The 24,054-nt window shown below is 39.3% G+C and overlaps 4 protein-coding genes across 6 annotated transcripts in view; 1 reads left to right on the top strand and 3 right to left on the bottom strand.

Moving 5' to 3' along the window:
• The window catches only part of dnmt1 (DNA (cytosine-5-)-methyltransferase 1), a 265,280-nt gene that overhangs the window by 16,221 nt on the left and 225,005 nt on the right, over positions 1 to 24,054 (top strand). For 2 of the 3 annotated variants that reach the window (XM_056252640.1, XM_056252628.1), the window contains 5 exons: positions 798 to 993; positions 1,081 to 1,244; positions 1,812 to 1,928; positions 2,012 to 2,102; positions 2,180 to 2,510. In XM_056252640.1, coding sequence (XP_056108615.1) covers positions 798 to 993; positions 1,081 to 1,244; positions 1,812 to 1,928; positions 2,012 to 2,102; positions 2,180 to 2,211 — 600 coding nt within the window. In that variant the 3' untranslated portion in view covers positions 2,212 to 2,510. Of the gene's footprint in view, positions 1 to 797; positions 994 to 1,080; positions 1,245 to 1,811; positions 1,929 to 2,011; positions 2,103 to 2,179; positions 2,511 to 24,054 lie in introns of those variants that run through there. The other variant, XM_056252634.1, reaches the window with a different exon arrangement.
• Positions 4,527 to 8,855, bottom strand: eif3g (eukaryotic translation initiation factor 3, subunit G). The gene is made up of 10 exons (XM_056253057.1): positions 8,713 to 8,855; positions 8,591 to 8,637; positions 7,953 to 8,041; positions 7,793 to 7,852; positions 7,300 to 7,404; positions 6,931 to 7,126; positions 5,712 to 5,819; positions 5,492 to 5,628; positions 5,165 to 5,271; positions 4,527 to 4,659 (listed from the first exon to the last, which is right to left on the bottom strand). Exons 1-10 carry the CDS (start codon positions 8,733 to 8,735, stop codon positions 4,644 to 4,646), a joined length of 888 nt encoding a protein of 295 aa, XP_056109032.1. The 5' UTR covers positions 8,736 to 8,855; the 3' UTR covers positions 4,527 to 4,643.
• The window catches only part of p2ry11 (purinergic receptor P2Y11), a 173,134-nt gene continuing 159,327 nt past the window's right edge, over positions 10,248 to 24,054 (bottom strand). Inside the window, 1 exon segment of the mRNA XM_056253044.1 lies at positions 10,248 to 11,243. Coding sequence (XP_056109019.1) covers positions 10,322 to 11,243 — 922 coding nt within the window. The 3' untranslated portion in view covers positions 10,248 to 10,321.
• ppan (peter pan homolog) lies at positions 14,052 to 23,657 on the bottom strand. Its single transcript, XM_056252895.1, has 12 exons — positions 23,550 to 23,657; positions 23,229 to 23,399; positions 23,043 to 23,144; positions 19,283 to 19,333; positions 18,922 to 19,092; positions 18,681 to 18,757; positions 18,395 to 18,502; positions 18,089 to 18,212; positions 16,260 to 16,338; positions 16,035 to 16,164; positions 14,772 to 14,935; positions 14,052 to 14,687 (listed from the first exon to the last, which is right to left on the bottom strand). The coding sequence occupies exons 1-12, from the start codon at positions 23,562 to 23,564 to the stop codon at positions 14,221 to 14,223; spliced, it is 1,659 nt and encodes a 552-aa protein (XP_056108870.1). The 5' UTR covers positions 23,565 to 23,657; the 3' UTR covers positions 14,052 to 14,220.

The raw sequence follows: 24,054 nt of genomic DNA, 5'->3' as shown, positions 1-24,054 counted from the left end.
ACAGTCTGAGTCTCCACTGTTGCTTAGTTACCAATGATCGCGCGTGCACTCGACAATCGCCTACTGTGGACTTCGACCGAAAACAGGAAGAAAATACGGGTATGTGAGCTGGCTGAATAAACATCATTTTTATTCATATCTTTCACATTTACTGCAGTCAGATTCACTGTGTTCACTCACATGGCTGTGCACTTGTAATGACACATTAAGGTTGTTAAGAGGCTAAAAGCAGGTTTAAAACTTGTCCCGTTTAAGTCAACAGGGTGCACATTTTAAAAAGAAGATAACACGGTGTAGGCAACACCGGTTTTTGTCGTTGTTATCTGTACTGACAGCACTCCAAATTTACACAAAATGAGCTCAATGTTAAAATTGACCGAAGTTTTCCTTTAATGTTTGAACAACGTTACCATGGGAGTGAACGGAGTTGTCAGAACGCTTAATAAAGTTTGACTTTATCTGACTGTTTTGTTGACATTCCCTTTAGCACATCTAGTGGATGCATAACACAAACCCAGTCAAACGTTTGACTGCAGTATCTTATGCGCCTTATAAACCGGTGTGCCCTATATATGAAATGTTCTAAAATAAGTCATTCATTGAAGGTGCGCCTTATAATCCGGTGCGCCGTATAGTGCGGAAAATACGGTAACTTGGACAAATTGCAGCTGTAGAGATCTCCTGTCGGACATACAGGAAGTTAAGGGTTTGATACCAGAAGGTTTAGCAAGAGAGAAGGCACCATAGTTCAGATTACAAGCTGTGCAGGTTAATAATTGGATTTTGTGGTGTTGTAGGACATGAGCGCCCTGGTCGCCGCCCGCATGCGCCACATTCCTTTGGCTCCTGGTTCTGACTGGAGGGATCTGCCTAATATTGAGGTGCGGCTGCGGGACGGCACCACCACAAAGAAGCTTCGCTACAGCCACTCCGACAAAAAGAATGGCCGCAGTGGCACCGGTGCTTTAAGAGGAGTGTGTTCCTGTGCTGAGGGTCTGTAATTCAATTAGTTGGAGCTTTTTTTGTTGTTTCTTTCAACGAATCAAAATCCTGACTTGTCAGTTATTGTCATTGCACTAGGAAAACCATGTGACCCTGCAGACAGGCAGTTCAACACATTGGTTCCCTGGTGTCTGCCTCACACGGGTAACCGGCACAATCACTGGGCTGGTCTGTACGGCCGTCTGGAATGGGACGGGTTCTTCAGCACTACGGTGACCAATCCTGAGCCCATGGGAAAGCAGGTATTGCCTTCATAGGCCATATGCTAACCAGTTGTGACATGAAGCATAAAGAGCTCTTTTTTTTTTTTTTTTTTTACATGAACCAATCTTTCTTACCCTACACTTTTGAACTGTGTATTTTTAATTAATACTTTTTATTTTATTTTTTAACATGAACCAATCTTTCTTACCCTACACTTTTGAACTGTGCATTTTTAATTAATACTTTTTATTCGGCAAGGATGCATGAAATTGATAGTGACAATGTTGGAGAATTCCTTTTTTCGATTTAAAGAGTCTCAAAAAAAAAAACCCAGCACAACCATTTTCAACACTGGTAAATGTTTCTTATGATCCTTCAGAAATCATTCTAATATGATTGGATGTGACACTGGAGTAATGATGCAGAAAATTCAGCTTTCCCATCACAAAAATAAATTGCATTTGAAAACAGAAAACCATTGGAAATATTTCACAATATTACAGTTGCATTGAAATAAGCTTCAGTTTACAGCAGTTTGAGTTCACATGCTGACTTTCCCCGTTAAAGTTGTGGCACTGATGTTAATGAAGGTGTCATTTCCCCAGGGACGCGTCCTGCACCCTGAGCAGCACCGTGTGGTCAGTGTCAGGGAATGTGCACGCTCCCAGGGCTTCCCAGACACCTATCGCTTCTTCGGCAACGTCCTAGACAAACACAGACAGGTATGATGCCTCAGCTAAGGCCTTTCACTTATCTTGTGAAGTGTAAATTAAAAGTAACACTTATCTGTCCTTGTACATCTCAGGTTGGTAATGCTGTGCCTCCACCCCTCTCCAAAGCCATTGGCCTGGAGATCAAGAGATGTGTGCAGGAGAGAATAAAGGAGAACGCTACAGGTGTTTGTTTTGTTTTTTCTTGTTCGAGTACTCACTATAACACAATTTAATCTCTTGTTCAATTTTCTCTCTCTCAGAGCCTGTAAAAAAGGAGAAGATGGAGGTTTGAATCATCTCATCATCAAAACAGCAGGCCATTTGCATTGTGTTTGGGAGTGTGTGTGATGCATCAGCCCATTAAACTCATTCCATTTATTCATAAGCTGGTCTGGAGCCCGGCCACTTCAGTGGCGTTTCTATGGACCGTCTGTGCAGTGCCATTATGTGATGTTTTATCAATTTCTAAATGTGATTTTAACCGTGTATTTGCAATTATCCGCTCTGAGACAGTGGCATAAATTCTATGTAGTTTTTTTATATGTTGTAATATTTCAAATAAAGCTCTTATTCAATGGTTTCATTGTCAAATGGGTTTTGTTTTTTTCTGAAATCTAATAAATGCTGTATGTCTGATTCATTTCAAGAAAATCAGGCTTTAGTGTTGTGAGTTAATACCAAAATACCATTAATCTCACTTGTTCTCTATAATTTTTTTTTAACAATTGTATATTCTATTTTTAATATGTGATGCCTGCATTATAACTGGTTTTGGTGCAATTCACTGAAACTAAACATTAACCATTGCAAATAGATGAAAGCGATACAAAAAAAGCTTGTATCTACGAATATTTTTCTTATTTTCACAAACTGAATATGCGGTGTGCATTATATTTTTAGCTTCAAATGTTGCTTTTTGTGTGGAGGGGTGGATTTACATTCCCTCTTGTATTAATGAATTGAAAATATAGTTTCGTTTAAAACAGTGTATATATTCTGAGAGGCAATGCCTGTATTTGCTATCTGAGGGTCTGACCAAGGAATGCAGAAACTGTTTACTCGGTTAGCCCAGCTTCCATAAAATTAATATGTACTTGTTTTGTAACTAATTTGCTCATACAAGTTCATTAATCAAGAGTTATGTTGTAAGAAAATTGTCAGTATTCATCTTATGATAGCTGTATGAGACATGTAATGACAACTGTCCAAGGTCACCAAATATTACATGTATCCACTAACACATGCATACTTAACAGGTGTTAAAAAAACGATTTATAACACCATAGGTCACTTAGTTAAACCATTGCCATGAAACACTCTTGAGTGGATGGAGTATTCATGTTCTATTCCAGTAAAGTCCTGACAAAACAGCCTTGAATGGAAAATATATGGCCTATGTTTTATCCAATTGTGCTTGCATTAAAACAATCAATTATACAATGTACTCAACCTTAGATTTTTTGTATTTTGAGCATTTGTGTTACTTTGTGATAACCCCCATTTTTTTCTGGTCTTAGCTGGTGTTCAGCTTGTCTTTTAGCAGGTCTCCCAGTTTAGACCAGCCTGGGGTGCGTTTCCCGAAAGGATCGTTATCCAACTATGATCGCAATTCCCATTGAACTCTATTCCCAGATAGCACAAGTCTATTTGATGTGATATTTACATCTGGAAGAAGTATTTTTAAGAGTGTTTGCTCATCTGCAAGACGTCTATAGGACGTTTCCTGTCAGATGTCAAATAGATGTTTAGAAGATGTCTTTAAGATGTAATGATTTAAAATGCATGTTAAACTGACATCTTCTAAACGTCTATTTGACATCTGACAGGAAACGTCCTATAGACGTATTGCAGATGAGCAACATGCTTAAAAATACGTCTTCCAGATGTAAACATCACATCAAATAGACTTGTGCTATCTGGGTTGGTAACGACGGAACTTGCGACCATAGTTGGCTAACGATGTTTCGGGAAACACACCCCTGGTCAGCAAAAAAAAAAAAAAAAATGTCCAAACCCCCTCTAAAACCAGCCTACGCTGTTTTTTTTTTTTTCATTTAGAAGGGACGGTTACGTTAATATTTCTTGTCTTATCAGTTATGAATTACTTAAAGGTACTTAAAAGGGCAAAAAGTAACTGGATAGTGCTGTTGTCGGTCTTTTAACATTTGTATCGTAAAACATGTATTAAATGATAAAAACACATATTAAACGTTAAGCTAACGATACTTGCATCCAACCTCATACTCCTTTAACCGTTAAAACTGACGCGTCGCGCTGGAATGTTCTGGATCTGTGAACGGAAGCCTACCTTCTTTGATTTGATTGGTAATTATGAACTGCTGAGGAAGACCACCTCAAAAATCACTTAAAACTTTGTCATCCTAACGAGAGCAGCACGTTAAGTGCAGTATCAATATCAAATGTATGATAATGTCTATGGTGGTTTCAGCCCTGTCTTTAGTGATGTCCATCTTCAGACTGCCTCTACAGAACATTTAACAAAGGCAGATCTGCATTTCCCTCAGATTTCTTCATTAGTTCCCTATTATTTGTAAGAGAATCATTGCAAGTACTCCGAAAACAAGCTGATCAAAGACAAATTAAGGAACATAGCCACAACACATCAGACAACTGGATGTTTTATAATTTGCAATTTATTTGAATCACTGCCTTATACAATTGGGAGAACAGCTCTAGACCTCCTGGAATATTTATGGAACTCTCTCAGTTGTTGGAGGGTCTGGAAAGACAAAGCAAAACATGATCAGATCAGAGAACACACAAACCTGCTGCTCGATTTAGACTCTAAAGGCCCTGCTATACTTCAAGGGAAATCGAAGAAAACTAGTTTGTTTGCAGAGTTTGAAACAGACTGCCAAAGCAAACTTTCCATAAAAGTTCGCTCCGACTGGTAAACACCTTCAAACTACCATTGGTCCATGGCGATTTCATACTAGGTAGGTTTTTCTCTGAATCTCTGACTTCTTTGACATGGAAATCTCTTCAAAGGAAGATATTTTGAAGAATGTCGGTAACCAGACAATTGACGGTAGCCACTGACTTCAATAGTAGGAAAAAAAAATAATAATACTATGGACCTCAACTGGTTACCAACATTCTTCAAAATTATACTTTTGTGTTCAACAGAAGAAAGAAACTCATACAGGTTTAGAACAACATGAGGGTGAGTAAATGATGACAACTAATCCCTATCCCTTTAAATGAAGAGTTTCTGGAGGACTCACTTGGCCCATTCCACATTGAGAATGAGATGATCGTATCCAAAGCCCGACACACCAGCGATGGCTCTGGCTGCGTCCTCACGGCGGTGGAAGCTGATGAAGGCAAAGCCCTGGAGTGATGGAGAAAGAAGTCATATGAAGTTCTCCAGAAGAATAACTCACATGTCGCTTCATGCGTTTCTTACAGTGTAACAGTCATTTTTATAAAAACAAGTATGAGCAATTCGGTTTATTTTTAGGTGAACTATTAAGCTCATGTTCCTGTTTTTGTTCATGAGTAAATGAATCAACTTGGATCTTTTCCTACTCGTCGTGTTTCACATCTCTCACCTTAGACTGGCCTGTGTTCTTGTCCTTGGCCAGATAGATCCTAGAGATGGAGCCGAAAGGCCTGAAAAGCTCCTGCAGATCCGTCTCCCTGGTGTCCTCGGAAAGGTTGGTCACGCGGATTGTAGCATTATCATCCGCTGCAGAGAAAATACCAACACATTAGCATTAGCCTTCATGACTGAGAACATCCATGTGGGAGATCTGAATCTCAAACACGCACCTCTGCGGTTAGGCTGCATGGACTCTCCTCTGCGAGTACCACCGTCCCGCAGGCTGGGGGGAACATACTTCCCAGTCTTGCTTTGGACCGGTTGGGCAGGCTCGGGCTCTAGATATCAAAACAAAATTATTGATATATATATATATATTAGTGCTGTCAAACGATTAAAATATTTAATCGCGATTAATCGCATTAATGTCATAGTTAACTCGCGATTAATCGCAATTAATCACACATTTTTATCTATTCTAAATGTCTCTTGATTTCTTTTTGTCCCATTATTTGTTCTCATTTTAATGCTCTTAACATGGAAAAGTGGATCGGCTTGCTTTGTGCAAATGTTTTTTATTGAAAACATCATTGGCATATACTGTGTTCAATTTCACACTAACATTCTCACTTGGAGCAAATAATCTCTCAAACAATTTAACACTGTCCATCAATAAAAGGGGGAAAGAAATACTGACGAGGTCCTGATATTGACGAGGGGGCGGAGAATTCGCATCAGCTGTGTGTGTGTGTGTGCTTGGCCATCAAGTGGTGTTTCAGACTGGACGTACTGCAATGATATCTCAGTTCACAACGACAAAACACACAGATCACTTTGGTCTTGTCAATGGAACCATGTGGCAACTTTTTAAAAAGTAAACTTTTTTTTTAATTCAGAATCTTATTTGCATCCATTTCGGCGTCTCGCGCTCGTCATCCACTTAAAACGTAACGTAAACCTACTATTTGGGCGGCTCGCAACAAGTAAGCTTCCGGTCTAGCTAGATCTGGTGTATTCAGACAGGACGTGGAAATGAGCGGCGCTACGCCAGTTTTCAAAACTTTTTGGATGCCAAAAAGTTTCTATTGGCCGCGCTGGTAATCGTCACAGTGGCGAAAGTTGAACTATTTTGAATTTTGACCGCGGTGTGCGCGCCGCTGCTCTTGCGCTTTGGTCGACGAAGCAACAAAACGTCCTCGCGCGACGCAAGCCATTGAAATCAATGGGTTTCATAGCGCCGCGCATGCCGCGTCCTGTTGCAAAAAAAAAAAAAACTACAAAGTTTGTTAGGCCAAAAAAATCGTTAATCTCGCAATAAAAAAATTAATCGCGTTAAAATGGGTTTGCGTTAACACCGTTAATAACGCGTTTAACTGACAGCCCTAATAAATATATATAAAAGAATTTTTAAAAAAAAGAATAATCGACTTATGGTAATGCTTAACATACCTGTACCCGCTGCCTTCTCCTTTTCTCCCGTAGACAGGCCCAACTGCTCGGCCAGTTCCTTCTGCATCGGACCGAGTGTGTCCTTGTACGGACAGCGAGTGGTCCAGTGATCCCCCTTACAGATACGGCAAGACACGATCTTCTGACCTTTCAGCTTGTTCATTGGGTCCTCATCTTGGTCTTGAGCATTCAAGTCCTGTAAAACAGCGGGGAGAATCACTTCAAGTTGGCATCAGTACAACAGGGAAGTGAAACACGTCAAAGGACTGAAATATATCAGCTTGCGCCAAATTAGAACTGACTTACAAAACACTTTTCAGTTTCTTAGTAAGGACCAGTGCAAAAACTGGGAGTTCATCACTATCATACCTCTTTACTGGAGATGAAGGTCATGAAGACGTCATCACTCACGGTAGTGGTGGCAACATTCGGACCTGGTTGATCAAATTCAGAGTTGCCAAATTTCTTCCAGTTCTGTTGGGAAAAGACAATCAATCTCTCATAAAATCTATAACAAAATGTTTAATGGAGATATTATAGGCCTGTCAAAGTTCTTGCTTAATCGTCTAATTGTGCCGTTTAAATTTCAATGACATTTTGCCAAAGAATATAAAATGAACCATTGTAAAGTACACAAAAGAAACTCTAAGTCTTATAGAAATATTAGTTTCATAGCATTTAAGTAAAACATATGAGCTCAGTTTATCATGTTAAAAGGCAATAAAAAAAATATATATATATATTCAGCTTACACTAAATTGTTAACCGGAATTATTTGTTTGACAATTAATCATAAGCACAAAATTCATGATCGTGACAGGCCTAGATATCATCAATATACTAAAGTCAAATGAAGACATACCTTCCTCCTGGCAACTGCTTTGGAGGCCTTCCGTGTCTCAATTTTAAACGTCCTGATAATCTGACCAGAGGAGCAACGAACGAATATGAAACCTGATTTAATTTTTCTGAAACCCTTTCATAAGTACTATATAATATAAAGAATATAAAACTCTACTGACCTTACACTTCTGGCCATCTTCATCTATCTTGTATTCTGTGTTAGTCTTGATGTTACCTTTGACAGTCTCTTTTGGCGAAGGAAGTGAACCTGTTGAGAAATATTTTATGTAAACTGATGCCTTATAGATGCGTTACTATGGTTAGTTAGTTCACATGGCAGGTCAAACAGAACAGTATGCACATATACCGGTATGTCATCTACTACTAATACTATTTTTTTATTGCAATTCTTGTAGAATAATTTTTTAGTTTTATGACTTTATGACTTCTCTGCACATCTTTTTTTTTTTTACTCCATTTGCCTAATTGTCACTACTGACAAGTAAATATTATAGTATAGTACATTGAACAGTACTGTTTAATATTGAAAATAAGTACAAGTACAATATATAATATTGTAGCTGGGTGTAGTAACGTTATAGCATAATATAACGTTAGTAGTAGCCACCGTATACAACACCAGCTGACTTCTTCAGTGCGCACTTCCTGTACTTTTCACAATAATCAGTGTTTATATATCTTTAAAGCATGTTCTCATATGGCTTCATCATGTAATGAGTGTATTTTAATGAAAGAGTGTGTGTTAAACACGTGTGTGTGATGATATTTAAGCGCAGGCTGCGCTGCGGCCTCGTACCTTCATCTCCCTCCTCCTCCACCTGATCAGCCCAGCTCGGCTTTGAGCTGTCGAAAAACACAAGTCATTAGATGCCTATTAAACAGGAATAAGAGTCAATAAAAACGATATGAAAAACTTACTCGTCGAATTCGATCGACGGCATCTTTACGGGTAGTCTGGAGCCTCGAGAGGAAGCGTTTCGCGGGACAGTCAGCGGTCGACGAGAGCACGCGCTGCGCTACAGCGACCCCTGGACGCGCGGAGGACGACTGCAGGCGTGAGGGTGGAGGTGAAGAGCGATTGAAGAGAAGAGAAACTGCTAAAATGAAATTAGCTGTTTTTTTTCCTCCTCCTCTCTAGGTAAACGATGTATCCTAATTCTATTTCATCTATCTATGCAGGGACATAAGCAAATGCCTTTATACAAATGTTACCTCAAAAATGTTATAGCAACCACAACTTTTCGGCCAAACTGTACAGGTTCGTTAGTAGTTAATGCACCGTAAACTAGCATTAACAAACAATGAACAGCTTTATTTTTTATTAACTAACATTAACAAAGATTAACTAGTACAGTAACAAATGTATTGCTCATGGTTAGTTCATGTTAGTTAATACATTAACTAATGTTAAATAATTAACCTTAATGTAAAGTGTTACCATTTTTCCTATGAAATGCAAATGTCTTGCTGAACAGCAGAAGGGAATATTTTCTCTAAAGCTGCTTTAAATCGATATGTTCTGGGAAATTGGCTATACAAACTTGACTTAACCCTGCAAAAGCCTGACAATATAAAATAATAGTCAGATTATTGCTCTTATAGACAAACTATAAAATGAAAAAAGGGTTTGTGTGTTATATTGTTGAGCATCATATTTCATCCATTAGCATACAAATACTAATCTTAGATTATATTTAAATGACTATTTTTATGATTCAAAGCTTTGTAGCTTTGACAAATACAATGCAATGCAATATGGTTGAGAGATGAACAAATATTTGTGTGTATAAATTGTTCCTCAAAAGCCTGATGTATCATCTTTGATACCCTCATTTTAACATGTTTTATTTATTTTTTAAATGGATAGTCAAGTAAACCTAATTTGCTTCATTCCAGTAAGTGTTCATCTTGACATATTACTAACAATATAAAAGTTATTCCTATGTTTACATTATAAAAATCATTGTATGCGTGTATCACAATCTGAAAGGGGACGTTTTTAGATGTATACTAGTAAAGACGACAGAAGTCATGCAGTAGATTATGTGCAACAGGTTTTTCAGCAGTTACATTTGCATATTACATATGAGACAGCAAGCTTTTAAGGTTCACTTGAGTTAAACAATATTAGTTGTGAAGTCTAATGAGAGTAATATATTAAATGGCAATGTACTGGAATATTATTGGAGCTCAATATACCCCAAATCCACAATTTTTAAAAAGAAGTGCTTTTCTGGGTAATTTGAGGGTATTATTTATGTATGATACTTTGTGTCTTCTCTTAAATATCTTTAATTGGTATTTTTTTTGCAGCTTCAAACACATATCAAGCATTTTAATTATCAGTGACAGTCAGAAATGTTCTTATTTGCATACAAATACATATTTTTTAATACAAAAATAACACAAGGAAATGTTTCTCATTTATCTATGTGGTTTGTGGTTTTCAGAGTACAAGCTTGAGCAGAAAATCGTCATCCAGGATGTCACTGCATGAGATTTTGGCAAAAGATATCATGTATGAAGGTTAGTCATCCGAGCTCTTTCCACAGCAAGTTGTCCGTATGCTGTCAAACACAGCCATGTACAAAAGCGGATGTAAGCACATGTTCAGGGTGGTCAGGCCTTTTGACACTTGATATGAATTATACACCCAGAGTTTGGTATGTTTCACTGACTTCAGATACTCGTGGTACGTCTGCAGAACGTGATAGGGCACAAATGACGTGGCGTAAAGGATGCAGACCAGAGAGACCAACAGAGCTACTTTCCTCTTCTCTAGAGTGGTTATGTTTTTATTTTTCAGAATGGTCCAAATCACACCCAAATAAGACCCAAAGGTAACTACCATAGGAATCATGCAGCCTACAACCATAAGAAATAGCTTGTACTTAAAGTGGGAATTTTGCAGGCTTTCATCATGGCATGAGACACAAAGAGTGTGGTTTTTTGTCATTTAGATTCCAGCAAATTTGAAGACCGGTGACGAAGCGATGATCACGATGGACCACGTAAGCACGCTTGCGATCTTTGCATGTTTAGGAAGCACGTAGCTCCGGGTGAAGAATGGGTAAACTATGGCGACATATCTGTTGACGCTGATGCACATGATGAAGAATATGCTGACGTAGAGGTTGCAGTTGAAGAGGAAGCGTTCGATTTTGCATGCAGCATCTCCAAAGGTCCAGTTCTTATTTTTGGCATAGTAAATGATGAGCAAAGGCAAGGTCAGGACGTAAAGAACGTCACAGATGGCCAGGTTACAGGAGAACACTACTCCACTGTGCCAGTTCTGCCTCTCTTTGGTCGCCAGGAGCCACAGGGCAAAAATATTCCCCAGCAGAGCCACACACATCTCAATGCCATACATGGGGGGGAGGAGGAGGATTTGAAACGTATATATAGATTGGTCTGAACTGTTGCTCATTGTCTCTGGTGTTCTCTGACCCCTAAAAATACAAACAGAGTTGGTAGTGTCACTAAATAACTCATTTTTTACAATGGAAATTAATACATCAAAAACTTACTTAAAGGCACACTATGTAATTTTTCGCCACTAGAGGTTGTTTATTCAAAAACAAAGGCGTAGCTTGATGACGCCTTGATTTCGCGGAATCATAGGAGTTATTGTCTTAACCAAACCTGAGTGCCGTTGTATTTTGCACCTGCTGTAAGGGGTGAAGTTTGGTCTCATTTTAAAGATGACCCTTGGCAGATTATTGTTGAAATAAAAAACAAAACAAAAAAGTGAAACAAAAAAAGTTATTGAGGTTTAAGTTTATGAAAATGATTTACTAACACACACACACAATTATAGCAGCATAATTGATCCAATTGGCTCTATAATATGCAGAAACAAAAAAACAGTAATAAAGTGAGTATTTGCTTTAAAGGCCAAACCTGAAAAAAAGGCACAATCTGGTATTTTTTTTTAAACTAGTTTAAAATCTGCCAACAGAATGAAAGCCTATTAACAAAGATTGCATCATTTTATAGTTAAATGGCCCTAGGACTTAAAATTGCAGTTTCAATAAGGGCATCCTTAAAGGGTTAGTTCACCCAAAAATGAAAATTCTGTCATTAATAACTCACCCTCATGTTGTTCCAACCCCGTAAGACGTTCGTTCATCTTCGGAACACAAATGAAGATATTTTTTATTAAACCTGAGAGCTGGATCACTCCTCCATAGGCTTCTTAAGGGATCGAAACTGGCCGGCCCAAAAGTTATGAAAGACATCGTTAAAATAGTCTGAGTGACGACAGTGGCTCAATCTTAAGTTTATCAAGCGACGAGAATACTTTTTGTGCGCAAAAAAAAACAAACAAAAATAACGACTTTATTCAACTATTCATTTCCTTCTCTGTGGGCCGTGATATTTCACGTAGCAAAGCTTCTAGGTTGAACGTCACACGTAGGCTCACTATTGGCCGACGCTGGTCATGTGTGTGATGCGTGTGACGTTCAACCTAGAAGCTTTGCTACGTGAAATCTCACGGCCCACAGAGAAGGAAATGAATAGTTGAATAAAGTCGTTATTTTTGTCTGTTTTTTGCGCACAAAAAGTATTCTCGTCGCTTGATAAACTTAAGATTGAGCCACTGTCGTCACTCGGACTATTTTAACGATGTCTTTCATAACTTTTGGGCCGGCAAGTTTCGATCCCTTAAGAAGCCTATGGAGGAGTGATCCAGCTCTCAGATTTAATCAAAAATATCTTAATTCGTGTTCCGGAGATGAACGAAAGTCTTACGGGGTTGCAACAACATGAGGGAGAGTAAATACTGACAGAGTTTACATTTTTGGATGAACTAACCCTTTAAGATCCTGAGTGGAACTATTTTAGTGCATAATCGATTTATTAAAGGAAATAGGGGTGAAATAGTCAAATTCCAATAAAAATACACCCCTGTGCCAAAACACAGACAAAATGTTCCACAAACAAAAACTGGAAAAAAGACAAAAATTTCCATAAGGTCACAGACACGGTTAATTTCCTATTATCGTTGTAAAGCTGCTTTGAAACAATCTGTATTGTAAAAAGAGCTATATAAAGGTGACTTGACCAGTTATTTGACGAAAACTTGTGAATCCGAGCAGTGTGTCTACACTGTAAAAAATATATGATCGATAAGTTATAACATGTTTTTACATTGCTTTAACTCCATATCAAAAAAAGTCAAGCAATTTAAACCAAGTTATACAAGATTTAATTATGAGGTTCTAAAATGAACTAACAATAACACTTTTACAGTATTTAACTTGGTTAATGTTTATTTCTACACTTAAGATTTCAAGTTGTATAAATGAACAAATTGTTTTCCATTCGTTAATGAATCGCTACCTTGTTTATGATTCAGCACTTTTATCTGATTCTAGTTTTTTGTACCATGCATTTTTAAAAATGGTTTGTTATAGCCAACAAAATCCTTTTACATAATCAACATTTTACAACTTGAAATTTAGCTTAGTTTATAAAAGATGCAATGATTAAAAAAAGACAAATCACTACCTGCTTACAGTGTTGTAATTCAGATACACATCTGCACTGCGGTTAGCAAAGTGTAATGACTAAAAACAGCTCGACCTGTGCACTGCAAAACACGTCTTTTCAGCACTTGCAAAACTTCACATCCAAATGCTGTTTATGATGAGATGGAGAATGTACCTGCATTGCTTTGTTTCTAATGTTATTTGTTTTAATATACAAGTTAATGAATTTGATCATTTGCAGCGAATTCAAAAACAATATTTCACCATATTTGGAAACATAGGGCTAAGAACTCTTAATGGGTTTAAATTTCACTAAATAAGATTAAAGCACATATACCTAATGTATTCAAACCAATAAATCCACATCAAGTACAGTTATATATCAATTACCCTTTATTCAACTGACACATGTAATAACATGTTAATACAATGTAACATAGGCTACTTTATACTGAGCACATATACACGAGGAACACAAGCCTTGCTTTTATATTATCCTCTGCAGTTTTTTTATTATATGGAATAGTGTATAAACATTATTAAATTTTTTAAAATCGATTAAAAATCAAACAAGCTGGTAAAACTTACCAAGTAAGTTACTCCGACAATCTCTCTTGAAACGGTGTCAAACTTCCTGTCTCATGCAAATGGTGCACTTTTTTTTAGAGAACAATGTGTGAAATCACTCAGACAAGCACAGACAAGCACACTAGAGTGCTCGAGTGACTCTATAAAGAATATGAACGACCCCCAACAAAAGCTGCATGGCGGTTTGAACATTTAATGGCAATTGCATCCAACTCTATGAACATTTATACAAGGCACAAGTCTGACATCACGCAAAATTATTGCTGATGTTTGCGTGGAAATGATACATCAGACTTGACGCATCAGTGAAGCAACAGTACCACCTTCTGGTTCATTTTCGTTTCCTTTAGCTTTTTCCTTTTTTGTGCCTGAAGTCCTTTTTTCCTCCAGCGCCTTTCTGGTGTTTAATAACAGCACGTCCTTTAAATGTTTTCTGCCCGCCGTACTTCTTCCCAGTTTCTCCTTTTTTCGGCCCTGCAAATCTATTGCCCTTTCCCCCTTTTGTACCAAACCTCTTGCCTCCTTCACTCTTCCTAAACCTGTTTTTCCCCTCTACCCCTTTTCTATCCCCAAACCGCTGCCCACCAGCTTTTCTATCCCCAAACCGCTGCCCACCAGCTTTTCTATCCCCAAACCGCTGCCCACCAGCTTTTTTATCCCCAAACCGCTGCCCACCAGCTTTCTTTCCCCTATCAGGCGACTTAAAACTCTTCCTGTCTTGGGGAGGGCCCTTCCCCGGTGACAGCTTCCTCTTTTTGAAGGGTTTCGGTGACTTTCCGGGGCCGCGCTTCCTTTTTGCACCAGGAAACATGTCTGAGATGGAGTCAAAGAACAAAATTACCACAACTGCAAATGACAAGAGTAAAACTTTGCAAGTAATTGGGTATGAAATGATACCTTCATCTGGTTCCTCCCCTACAGCCTGTCTGTAATAATCTGCTTCGTCCTCAGACTCCTCGGCTGGAGGCTTGTCCTCCTGGTTCCCAGGATCCTCCACTTCATCATCAGACACCTGGCCTTCCTGCTGCCCCTTTCTCTTGATTCCCTCCAAGCTCCTTTTCCTTTAAGAAATTAAATACTTTTAGGACCAAATACTATATCATTAACATAAAGATGCCATATTTACCATAGATATAATACTGTTTACAGCTGTTCATGAAGTTTCAGGAGCTGAAACCCAATTGACCTATGGCTAAGCCACGCCCCCTCCACTCGCTCGGACAAACGGTCAACATTCGGTGACATGCGCTATGGCAGCTGTCACAGTAGGAGACATTTCACAAGAGGCAATTGATGATTTTTGGAGAAAGATTGATTATATATCATCTCAAAGTCACCAAAAGGGCCTTAACTATTCATTGGAGGGTTATATTAATTTTATTGTTGAGAAGGTCGATGAAAAGCTTCAGCTCTAGGCAAACATTTACAGGTCACAGTGTAAACGTTATAAACCGCATCTCGTTGCCAACAAAAAGTCAGTTTTGAGCGGTGAGGGGAGTCCATCGTAAATACTTCTGATTGGCCATTATTGCGTTCAAGAAATCAACACATGTCTGTGATTGGCTACATCGCTCAACGCTGCAGACGTGTTAGAAATACAAACTCTGCCTGTAAACCGTTTCTATTTTGTTTTAGTTGTTCTTATTGCTTTTCTGCAACAGATGAATAAAAATGTATTCGTTTTTATGTTTTATTCATAGATATTTCTAGTTTGCAGGAGTCCCGCGAATCGTTTTATTCTCCCTCAACCGGCACACACAGAGTGAGTGCATTACCGCCCGCGCTCCCTCTTATGACGTCATCACCCAGTTACGGTAAAAAACATGCTACCTTTGAAGAAACCCCAATAAATGTTATTTTAACGCATTTTAAGACATACATTTTTACATATATACACATTGAGCACTTTAATTTACACATTAATTGGTTGTGGTGGTTAACCTGCAATTGACACTTTAAAGCCGCAAAGTTTATAGAGATATAGTGGGTAAATGCTGACCACGACCACGACCCAAAAAAAAAATTCTCATCGGATCTGCACAAATCATGTAGGTGACCCATTTTGGTTTTAAAACGAAAGGTGAGGAGTTTTCATGCCTGCCTGTTGCCACAAGACTGCACCACATCTAGCGTTTCATCACCACCAGAGATGATACTCACTTGTTCTGATCGCGTTTTTCTTTTTTTAGAGCAACGTTCTGTTCTTGTTTTCTCTTCCGCTCTGCTTTCTCTTTCAGACGGGCCTCCTTCCTGTTCAGCATCTCCTGAAGCTCTTCCTCTGTTTTTGAGACTGCAGACAGAGCACAATTTAGACTAGCTCAGGATTACGATCAGCAATGACTACGTTTTGTTTCTAGACGGTCTCTTACACAAAGCTATACTTACTTGTGGAATGATAAAGCACATTTCCTTCTCCCATGCCTTCTAATATCTTCACCAGCTGTAGAGTCATTCTGGGGCCAATCTGTAGCAGAACAGACACCCATCATGTTCCAAACCCAAGTGAACGGCCAAATCAGGCAGCGTTTTAAAGGGATAGTTCACCCAAAAATGAAAATTATCACATAATTTACTCACCCCCAAGCCATCCTATGTATATATGACTTTCTTCATTCAGCCAAACAATCAGAGCTATCTTAAATAATATCCTGGCTCTTCCAAGCTTTATAATGGGGGTGAATGGTACCTGAGATTTTTTTTTTGTGAACAATTGTTTTTATTGAGCAGTATAAGACATAAGAAAAAAATATACAACATTAAAGTGTAACCCATATAACCCCAAAAAAGCACATTCATCCTTCATAAAAGTAATCCATACGGCTCCAGGGGGTTAATAAAGGCCTTCTGAAGCAAGCGAAGTGATGTGTTGTGTTTTTGTAAGAAAAATATCCATATTTATAGCTTTATAGACTATAATAACTGGTTTCCGGTAACGGCAGTATGCAAGTAGAGTTGAATGACCTCCGACCTGACATGATGTTTGATGTAGTAAGCTTAGGTGAGAGTAGACGGCTCTCGCAGTTCAAACAAATAGGACTGGGCAACAAACTCAAGCTCCTCTTCTCTTATATTGAAATTTTAGACTTCCAATACTGGCCGGTGTTTCGTTTTGCTCTACCCTATGTGCTTCCACTTTTGTCAACACGTCATGCATCGGGTCCGCTGGAACTAGACTCGCGTAGAGCCAGTGAATAGAGTTTATAAAGATGTAAATATGGATATTTTTCTTACAAAAACGCATCGCTTCAGAAGGCCTTTATTAAGCCCCTGGAGTCATATGGATTGCTTTATGATGGAAGGATATGCTTTTTTAGACTTCACCATTCACTCCCATTATAAAGCTTGGAAGAGCCAGGATATTATTTAATATAACTCTGATTGTTTTCGGCTGAAAGAAGAAAGTCATATACACCTAGGGTGGCTTGAGAGGGAGTAAATTATAGGATCATTTTCGAGTGAACTAACCCCTTAAAGGGATAGTTTGCCAAAAATGATATTTAAACCATGCATTACTCACCCTCAAGCCGTTCGAGATGCATATGTAAATCTTGTTTCAGACGAACACATTTTCAGTTATTTTAGAAAATGTCTTAGACCCTTCAGTGGATATAATGTGAAGCAATGGGGTCCACCTCCTTCAAGTCCCAAAATGTGCATATATCCTTCACAAAAGTAATCCATCCGGCTCCATATTTAAAACTTTATAAATGAAAATTTCTGACTTCCCTCAACGTTTGACGCGCGTCCACGGGTGATGGAAGTCGGCGTACGAGGTAGGACGTAGCGTCGTGACGTAGAACGAACGCGCCCGCGCAGCCAGACAGCAGAGCAAAACATCACCCGTGAACGTGCGTCGATCGTTTAAAACTTTCATTTATAAAGTTTTAAATATGTATATTTTTACGACAAAACCGCACGGATTACCCTCATAAGGCCTTCGTTTATCCCCCTGGAGCCGGATGGATTACTTTTGTGAGGGATATATGCACATTTTGGGACTTGAAGGAGGTGGACCCCATTGATTCACATTATATCCACTGAAGGGTCTAAGACATTTTCTAAAATAACTGAAAATGTGTTCGTCTGAAACAAGATTGACATATGCATCTCGAACGGCTTGAGGGTGAGTAATGCATGGTTTAAATATCATTTTTGACCGAACTATCCCTTTAAGGTATCACAAGCGACTAGTGGCTTGCAAGGAGTTTCCTCACCTCAGTTAACCGAACTGCACTCTGCTGAGAAGCCATGTTCCCACGACCAGAGTACACCTGAGGAAGCTCTGTGATGTTGTGATCCCCGTCCTGCTCGGCCTCGCTCTCAGAAAGGTTGACGCCTCTGAAAAGTGCAATGGACAACGAAAGTGTGACTCATAAAACCACTTACTTTGATTACAAATACAAGTATGAAGCTGGTGCATCAGAACGTTTACTTTGAAACATCACTGTTCCATCAATTATAATACATTTCATCATATGCATCAAATTATGCCAATGATCTCCAGCTCATGGAAGACTAACTTCATGAGGAGCTCACTGATGTCCTCCAGCTTGCTCATGTTGGGGAACTTCTCCTGCATGAGCTTCTTCACCCCTCGACTCATGCCCACAGGCACCACCTTCAAGCTACTGCGGAAGGACATGGAAAGGGTTAGGAGACATCGTAACAAACCTCACAAGACAGCATTCGTTTTAGGGTGCATCAGTGCGTTTACTTTGAAAGCAATCACAGGAAAGTCATGTTTCAAATTTTCATCATGTGCACATTTACTGTTACAAAAAAACAAAACAAATCCAGGCTACTTACTAATGACGAAACTCCACCTCCTGAGACACCGGATCGTAATTTAACAGCACACATCTTTTGATGCAGTTGAGGTTGAGCTGAGAGATAAGAGGTTAATGATTAAAACAAGCACGAAACCTTTATATCACGTCACCATTAAGAAGACAAAAATATCAGCTGGTTGTACACTTCACAGATCTCAGAAGACTATACTTTCATCATGAGTTAAGAAACGTTTTACAGCTGTGAGAAAGCGAGTTACCTTGTGTACGTTGATCGAGGGGAACATGTTCTGGAACATGGTGGCCATCAGCTTGACATGCATGCCCTCTATGCCAAAATTATTCAGCACTAGCAAAGGATGATGGGTAAACTGCTGGTCATGCATCCTGTGCCTCTTTAAAGATGAAACTACATCTTTGATGAGCGTGTACTGGAACAAAGAGACGATTTGCTTTTAGAACAAATTAATTTAGAAGAGCATTCATAATGCGTTCAAAGTGAGACTAGACACATCAGTACGTTTACTTTGAAGAGACATCACTCAACAGTCAAAATACTAAAATGTCATCATCTGTGCCCTCGAATATGAGAAATCAAACCAAAGATAGTGCATTACATACCTTTGCAACACGGAAATATAACGTTGGACCTTTGGGAAGCCGAGCAAGCCTCTGTGAAGAAAGAGAGAGCCATTTCAGTTTGTTAACATACTTTATCTCAAAAAGACTGAGAAGATGATCCATCCATGAAGTTTGAAACAGCAAAAAAGACATTTACTTTATGTAGGAAGCCTTACTATATACTTCATACTACAAAGTCATAGCCTCCAGTGCCTTATTGCTTTTATTATCATTTTAAAAAACATTCCTGTAGCTCAAAAATTAGAGCATGGCATTAGCAACGCCAAGGTCATCGGTTTGATTCGCAGGTAAAGCAAGAACGGATAAAAAAAAAAAAAAAAGAATTCAACGTAATTTGCTTAGGATAAAATCATCTACAGAATGCATAATGTAAATTCATTAAAGTCACAATGTATACATTTGATCATACATTTGAGTGAAACAAATTATCAGAAAAAACTTTAGGGCAGGGTTCTGTGTGTTGGTTTATAGATTGGATGGTGGAATATCTTTAAAGGGGTCATATAATGGTACATGCACTTTTACAAGTTGATTGTACTGAAATGTGTGTTGGCAGTGTCTGTACACAACCATCATATAATGATAAAAATCCATCCAGTGTTTTTGTTTTAATCTCCTTATATGTTTTCCCCAGTCTCAAATTGAGCCGTTCGTTTTTGTGACGTCAATAAAACGGACGCCCTTCCCACGATTGTTGATTGACAGAAGGGTTTCAACACAGACCCGCCCTCGCTCGTCCTGTCAATCATAGTCTGAGCGGACCGGCGCGGTCATTGTTGATACGCTGGAGCACTGTCTATGAGCAGAATGGCGTCTAAGCGATTGTGGTGTTCTGTTCTTGGGTGCAATAACGAACACAGCAGTCATTTTAATGTTCCTAAATCCAAACCGCTGAAGACGCAGTGGATGAGTTTGTTTTCGAAGGGAATATTCCCCACGATCAACGTCAATGCTCTCATGTTTGCGCAAATCATTTCTCAGTGGACTGCTTTATAAACGAGGATCAGTGTAAAGCTGGTTTTGCTGAGAAGCTGCACCTGAATAAAGGATCGGAACCTATTCGTCTTCCTGCTGAACCTTCAGAAGAACTAAAGTGAGTGTAACGTTTTATTAATCTTTATATTAATATTTATATAATCTTTGCAAATCGCCAGCTGCACGCTTCACGATGAATGCGTCGGTTTACACTCAGGGTACATTACGGCATGTTTTCTATGTACAACGTTCTCAATATAATTCATAATCCCACGTTTATAATGAACAACGCGTGGTTATTGTGTTACAAACGGTGTATGCGCAGAACAGAGGGGTGGAGTGAGCAAAGCTCATTATCATTTAAAGTCATATACACTGAAACGGCGTGCTGAAAACAGAGCTGTTTTTGACCAGGTAAAATAAGTGTTTTCTTACAATACTAATGAGAATTTTTAAGAGAGGGGGTAAAATCTCTGCGTGGCAGGGGGAGCTGCCACTCGACCGGCCACGGAATTATGCGCCTGCCATTGCGTTATAAGCGCCTGCCACCCGACCGGCCACGGATATTTGCGCCTGCCACTCGACCAGTCACAGATATATGCACCTGCCACTCGACCAGTCACAGATATATGCGCCGGCCACTCGAACTTACACAATATGTAAGATAGGTTTTCAAACCAAATGCAGCGCATAACCCCTGAAGCCAGCGGGAGACAGAACGGTACGCACTATAGGTCAATATTCACCATTAACCAAACGCTTTTCGCCTCCCTCACAACTACTGTAGGCTACTCGCTTTTTGAAAATAGTTCCGTTGTGTTGACGGAAGGTGGCCTATTTTCAGGCGCTGCGTCATATCATTACGCCTGCTGCTCTCATGGTACGGCAGCGAAGTTTCTTGATTATTACGCAGGAATGAGAGTATAGTTCCTAGCCATATCAGCCTAGAAAATCGCAACTTTACATTTTCCGTCGGTCTTAGTGCACGATGTAACTACAGAAGAGTCAAGTATTAAATAGGAAAAATATCGAAACTCTTTGGTCATTTTTTTTTTTTGAAATGCTAATGGTATTGTCCACTCCAATGATGTATGCTAAGCTATGCTAAAAGTGGTACCGCCAGAACCGGAGATCAGCTGAATGGATTCAAAAACGGTAAAACTCAACAGTTTAACTCTGGGGGAGTTGTAAAATTAGCCTATTTCCAAAAAAAGTGGAGTATCCCTTTAATAGAGCCACGCGAGCGCACTCCCATGCGCATAAAAAGAGCGAATAAAATATAAGATCAGATGATAAATAGGTAGATAAGATCTGTATTGCACTGTATGTGTGCTCTCATGTACCATTAGGAGTGTCTGATAGGTGTATACAGTTAGAGATCGTGTGGCGGGTATGGCTGGAGCGACGCTTAAAAGAGCCACGCGAGCGCACTACGATACGCATAAAAAGAGCGAATAAAATTTAAGATCAGATGATAAATAGGTAGATAAGATCTGTTTTACACTGTATGCATGTTCTCGTGTACCATTAGGAGTGTCTGATAGGTGTATACAGAGAGAGATCGTTTGGCTGGTGTGACGCTTTAGTAGTCTAGGCGGGAGCCAAGAGACGCGCTCTCTATGGGCAAAAAGAGCGAATAAAAAAGAGATACAATTAAACATAAATAAGACAAGTATTGCACTGCCTGTGGGTTCGTCTGGTATATTAAAACAGTGAGAGATTTTAAGGCAGGCGCATAAGTCTATGTCACGAGACTGGTGCTCATTTAAAAAAAAGCGAGTAGCCTACAGTAGTTGTGAGGGAGGCGAAAAGCGTTTGGTTAATGGTGAATATTGGCCTATAGTGCGTACCGTTCTGTCTCCCGCTGGCTTCAGGGGTTATGCGCTGCATTTGGTTTGAAAACCTATCTTACATATTGTGTAAGTTCGAGTGGCCGGCGCATATATCTGTGACTGGTCGAGTGGCAGGCGCATATATCTGTGACTGGTCGAGTGGCAGGCGCATATATCCGTGGCCGGTCGGGTGGCAGGCGCTTATAACGCAGTGGCAGGCGCATAATTCCGTGGCCGGTCGAGTGGCAGCTCCCCCTGCCACGCAGAGATTTTACCCCTACAGATTTTTAATTAAAGTATATTACAAACTTTTAATTTAGACCCTAAAGACTCATATTAGCTTGTACAAAAATGGCATTATATGACCCCTTTAAGGGATAGTTCACCCAAAAATTTTAATTCTGTCATTTACTCACCCTCAATTTGTTCCAAACCTGTATGAACTTCTCTCTTCTGCTGAACACAAAAGAAGATATATTGAAGAATGTCGTAACCAAACAGTTGATGGACCCCACTGGTTTCAATAGGTTTTTTTCTCCATACTATGGACATCAATGGGGACCATCAACTGTTTGGTTACCCATAATCTTAAACATATCTTCTTTTATGTTCATACAGGTTTGGAACAACATGAGGGTGAGTAAATGATGCCAGAAGTTTCATTTTTGGGGTAAACTATCCCTTTAATGCAAGCTTGTAGTCAAGTGTAAGATAGGGGCGGAGTTTAAGCAGACTAAATGATTGGAGAAGACTGATAAACGTCATCAGAGAAAATTCTGTCATTTCACTGGAAAACTGAGTTGACATTTTTGTAAAAAAAAAAAAAAAACGAAAAATATAGACAGAAGTATTGTTCAACTTCACAACAAGAGTAAAAATACGCATTTAGAAAAAAAGAGTGAATTTTGGCCTCATAATGCAAACATACTCACCATGTTTACACAATTATCTGTTTTGGTAAATATTGAGAAGTGTGTGATTCCTAAAGGTCCGGCCACAGCAACGAAATCTTTCAAGATGTTTTTCTTCCGCACCTGCAAAACATGTCACCGGTTTCAGTGTATGATCATGAGACTTTGAATGAGCGCAGAGTTGAGCAGCAGTAATCGGAGGTTCACCTTCAAAGATCTGGCAGTGAAAGGCTCCATGACTCGTCTCATGTCCAACACCAGCTGACCGACATTCTTGCCGATCTGACCCCGTTGAAACACGAAGGTGTGCGGCACAGTAGAGTAAGACTCCTCCGCCAGAACGCTGGCAGCCTCGCGGGCTTTCTTCTGGTTCTTAGTCTATGTGATAAAAACAGAAGTGTAACAAATAACTCTTCTCTTTATTTTACCGTCAATTTGCATCGTCTTTTAGAGACACTGCACAGATAAAGACAGGCTGACTAGCCTCATAGTCTACAGGTTACCTCTGAAAGCAAGTTAAACACATACCTTTGTTTTCCCCATTTTTAATAGAACAGAACAACTTTTCCAAACTTAGAGTGGAAACCTGAACCTGAGTTTAACGCGAAAACCTTAGCTAAAATATCTCACATGTCTTGTTAACCAGAGTCCATCTTGAAATTGAAAATCCTGGAACTCTGCTGTTAACCATGTGGCGTGGTTGCGCATGCGCAGAAGGAGTGTACCGCACGCTGTGCGCACGATGCATGTTTGATTTACATGCGCCGTCTCTTGGATCGGATGAATTACTACACACACCTGCATTGGTAGGTTTAAAGAGACAGTTGACCCAAAAATGAAAATTTAGTAGGAAACAAAATATGGAATATGGATGACTATGGAAGTCAATGGGTATCATCACTGTCTGCTTCTCAACATCTTTAAAATATCTTATTTTGTTTTCAACAGAAGAGAGAAACTCAAACAGGTTTAGAACAAACTTGAGGGTGAGTAAATGATGACAGCATTTTCATTTTTGGGTGAACTATCCATG

This window comes from Rhinichthys klamathensis, unplaced genomic scaffold (assembly GCF_029890125.1).
Source record: "Rhinichthys klamathensis goyatoka isolate OS25496 unplaced genomic scaffold, OSU_Roscu_1.1 h1tg000004l_1, whole genome shotgun sequence".
Taxonomy (NCBI): Eukaryota; Metazoa; Chordata; class Actinopteri; order Cypriniformes; family Leuciscidae; genus Rhinichthys; species Rhinichthys klamathensis.
The sequence above is the reverse complement of the archived record's forward strand: the minus strand, read 5'-3'. Positions and strand labels throughout refer to the sequence as shown.

Bases quoted from the DNA above. Each gene is read 5' to 3' on its own strand.
- ppan (XM_056252895.1), bottom strand. The intron at 19,093-19,282 runs GTATGTAATGCA...TCTTTGTTCCAG, and splicing joins TATATTTCCGTGTTGCAAAG to TACACGCTCATCAAAGATGT. The intron at 18,758-18,921 runs GTAACTCGCTTT...CTTATCTCTCAG, and splicing joins CCTCGATCAACGTACACAAG to CTCAACCTCAACTGCATCAA.
- eif3g (XM_056253057.1), bottom strand. From the start codon at position 8,735: ATGCCGTCGATCGAATTCGACGA. The intron at 7,853-7,952 runs GTCAGTAGAGTT...TCCTCTGGTCAG, and splicing joins AAGATGGCCAGAAGTGTAAG to ATTATCAGGACGTTTAAAAT. The intron at 5,629-5,711 runs GTGCGTGTTTGA...TTTTCTCTGCAG, and splicing joins CATGCAGCCTAACCGCAGAG to CGGATGATAATGCTACAATC.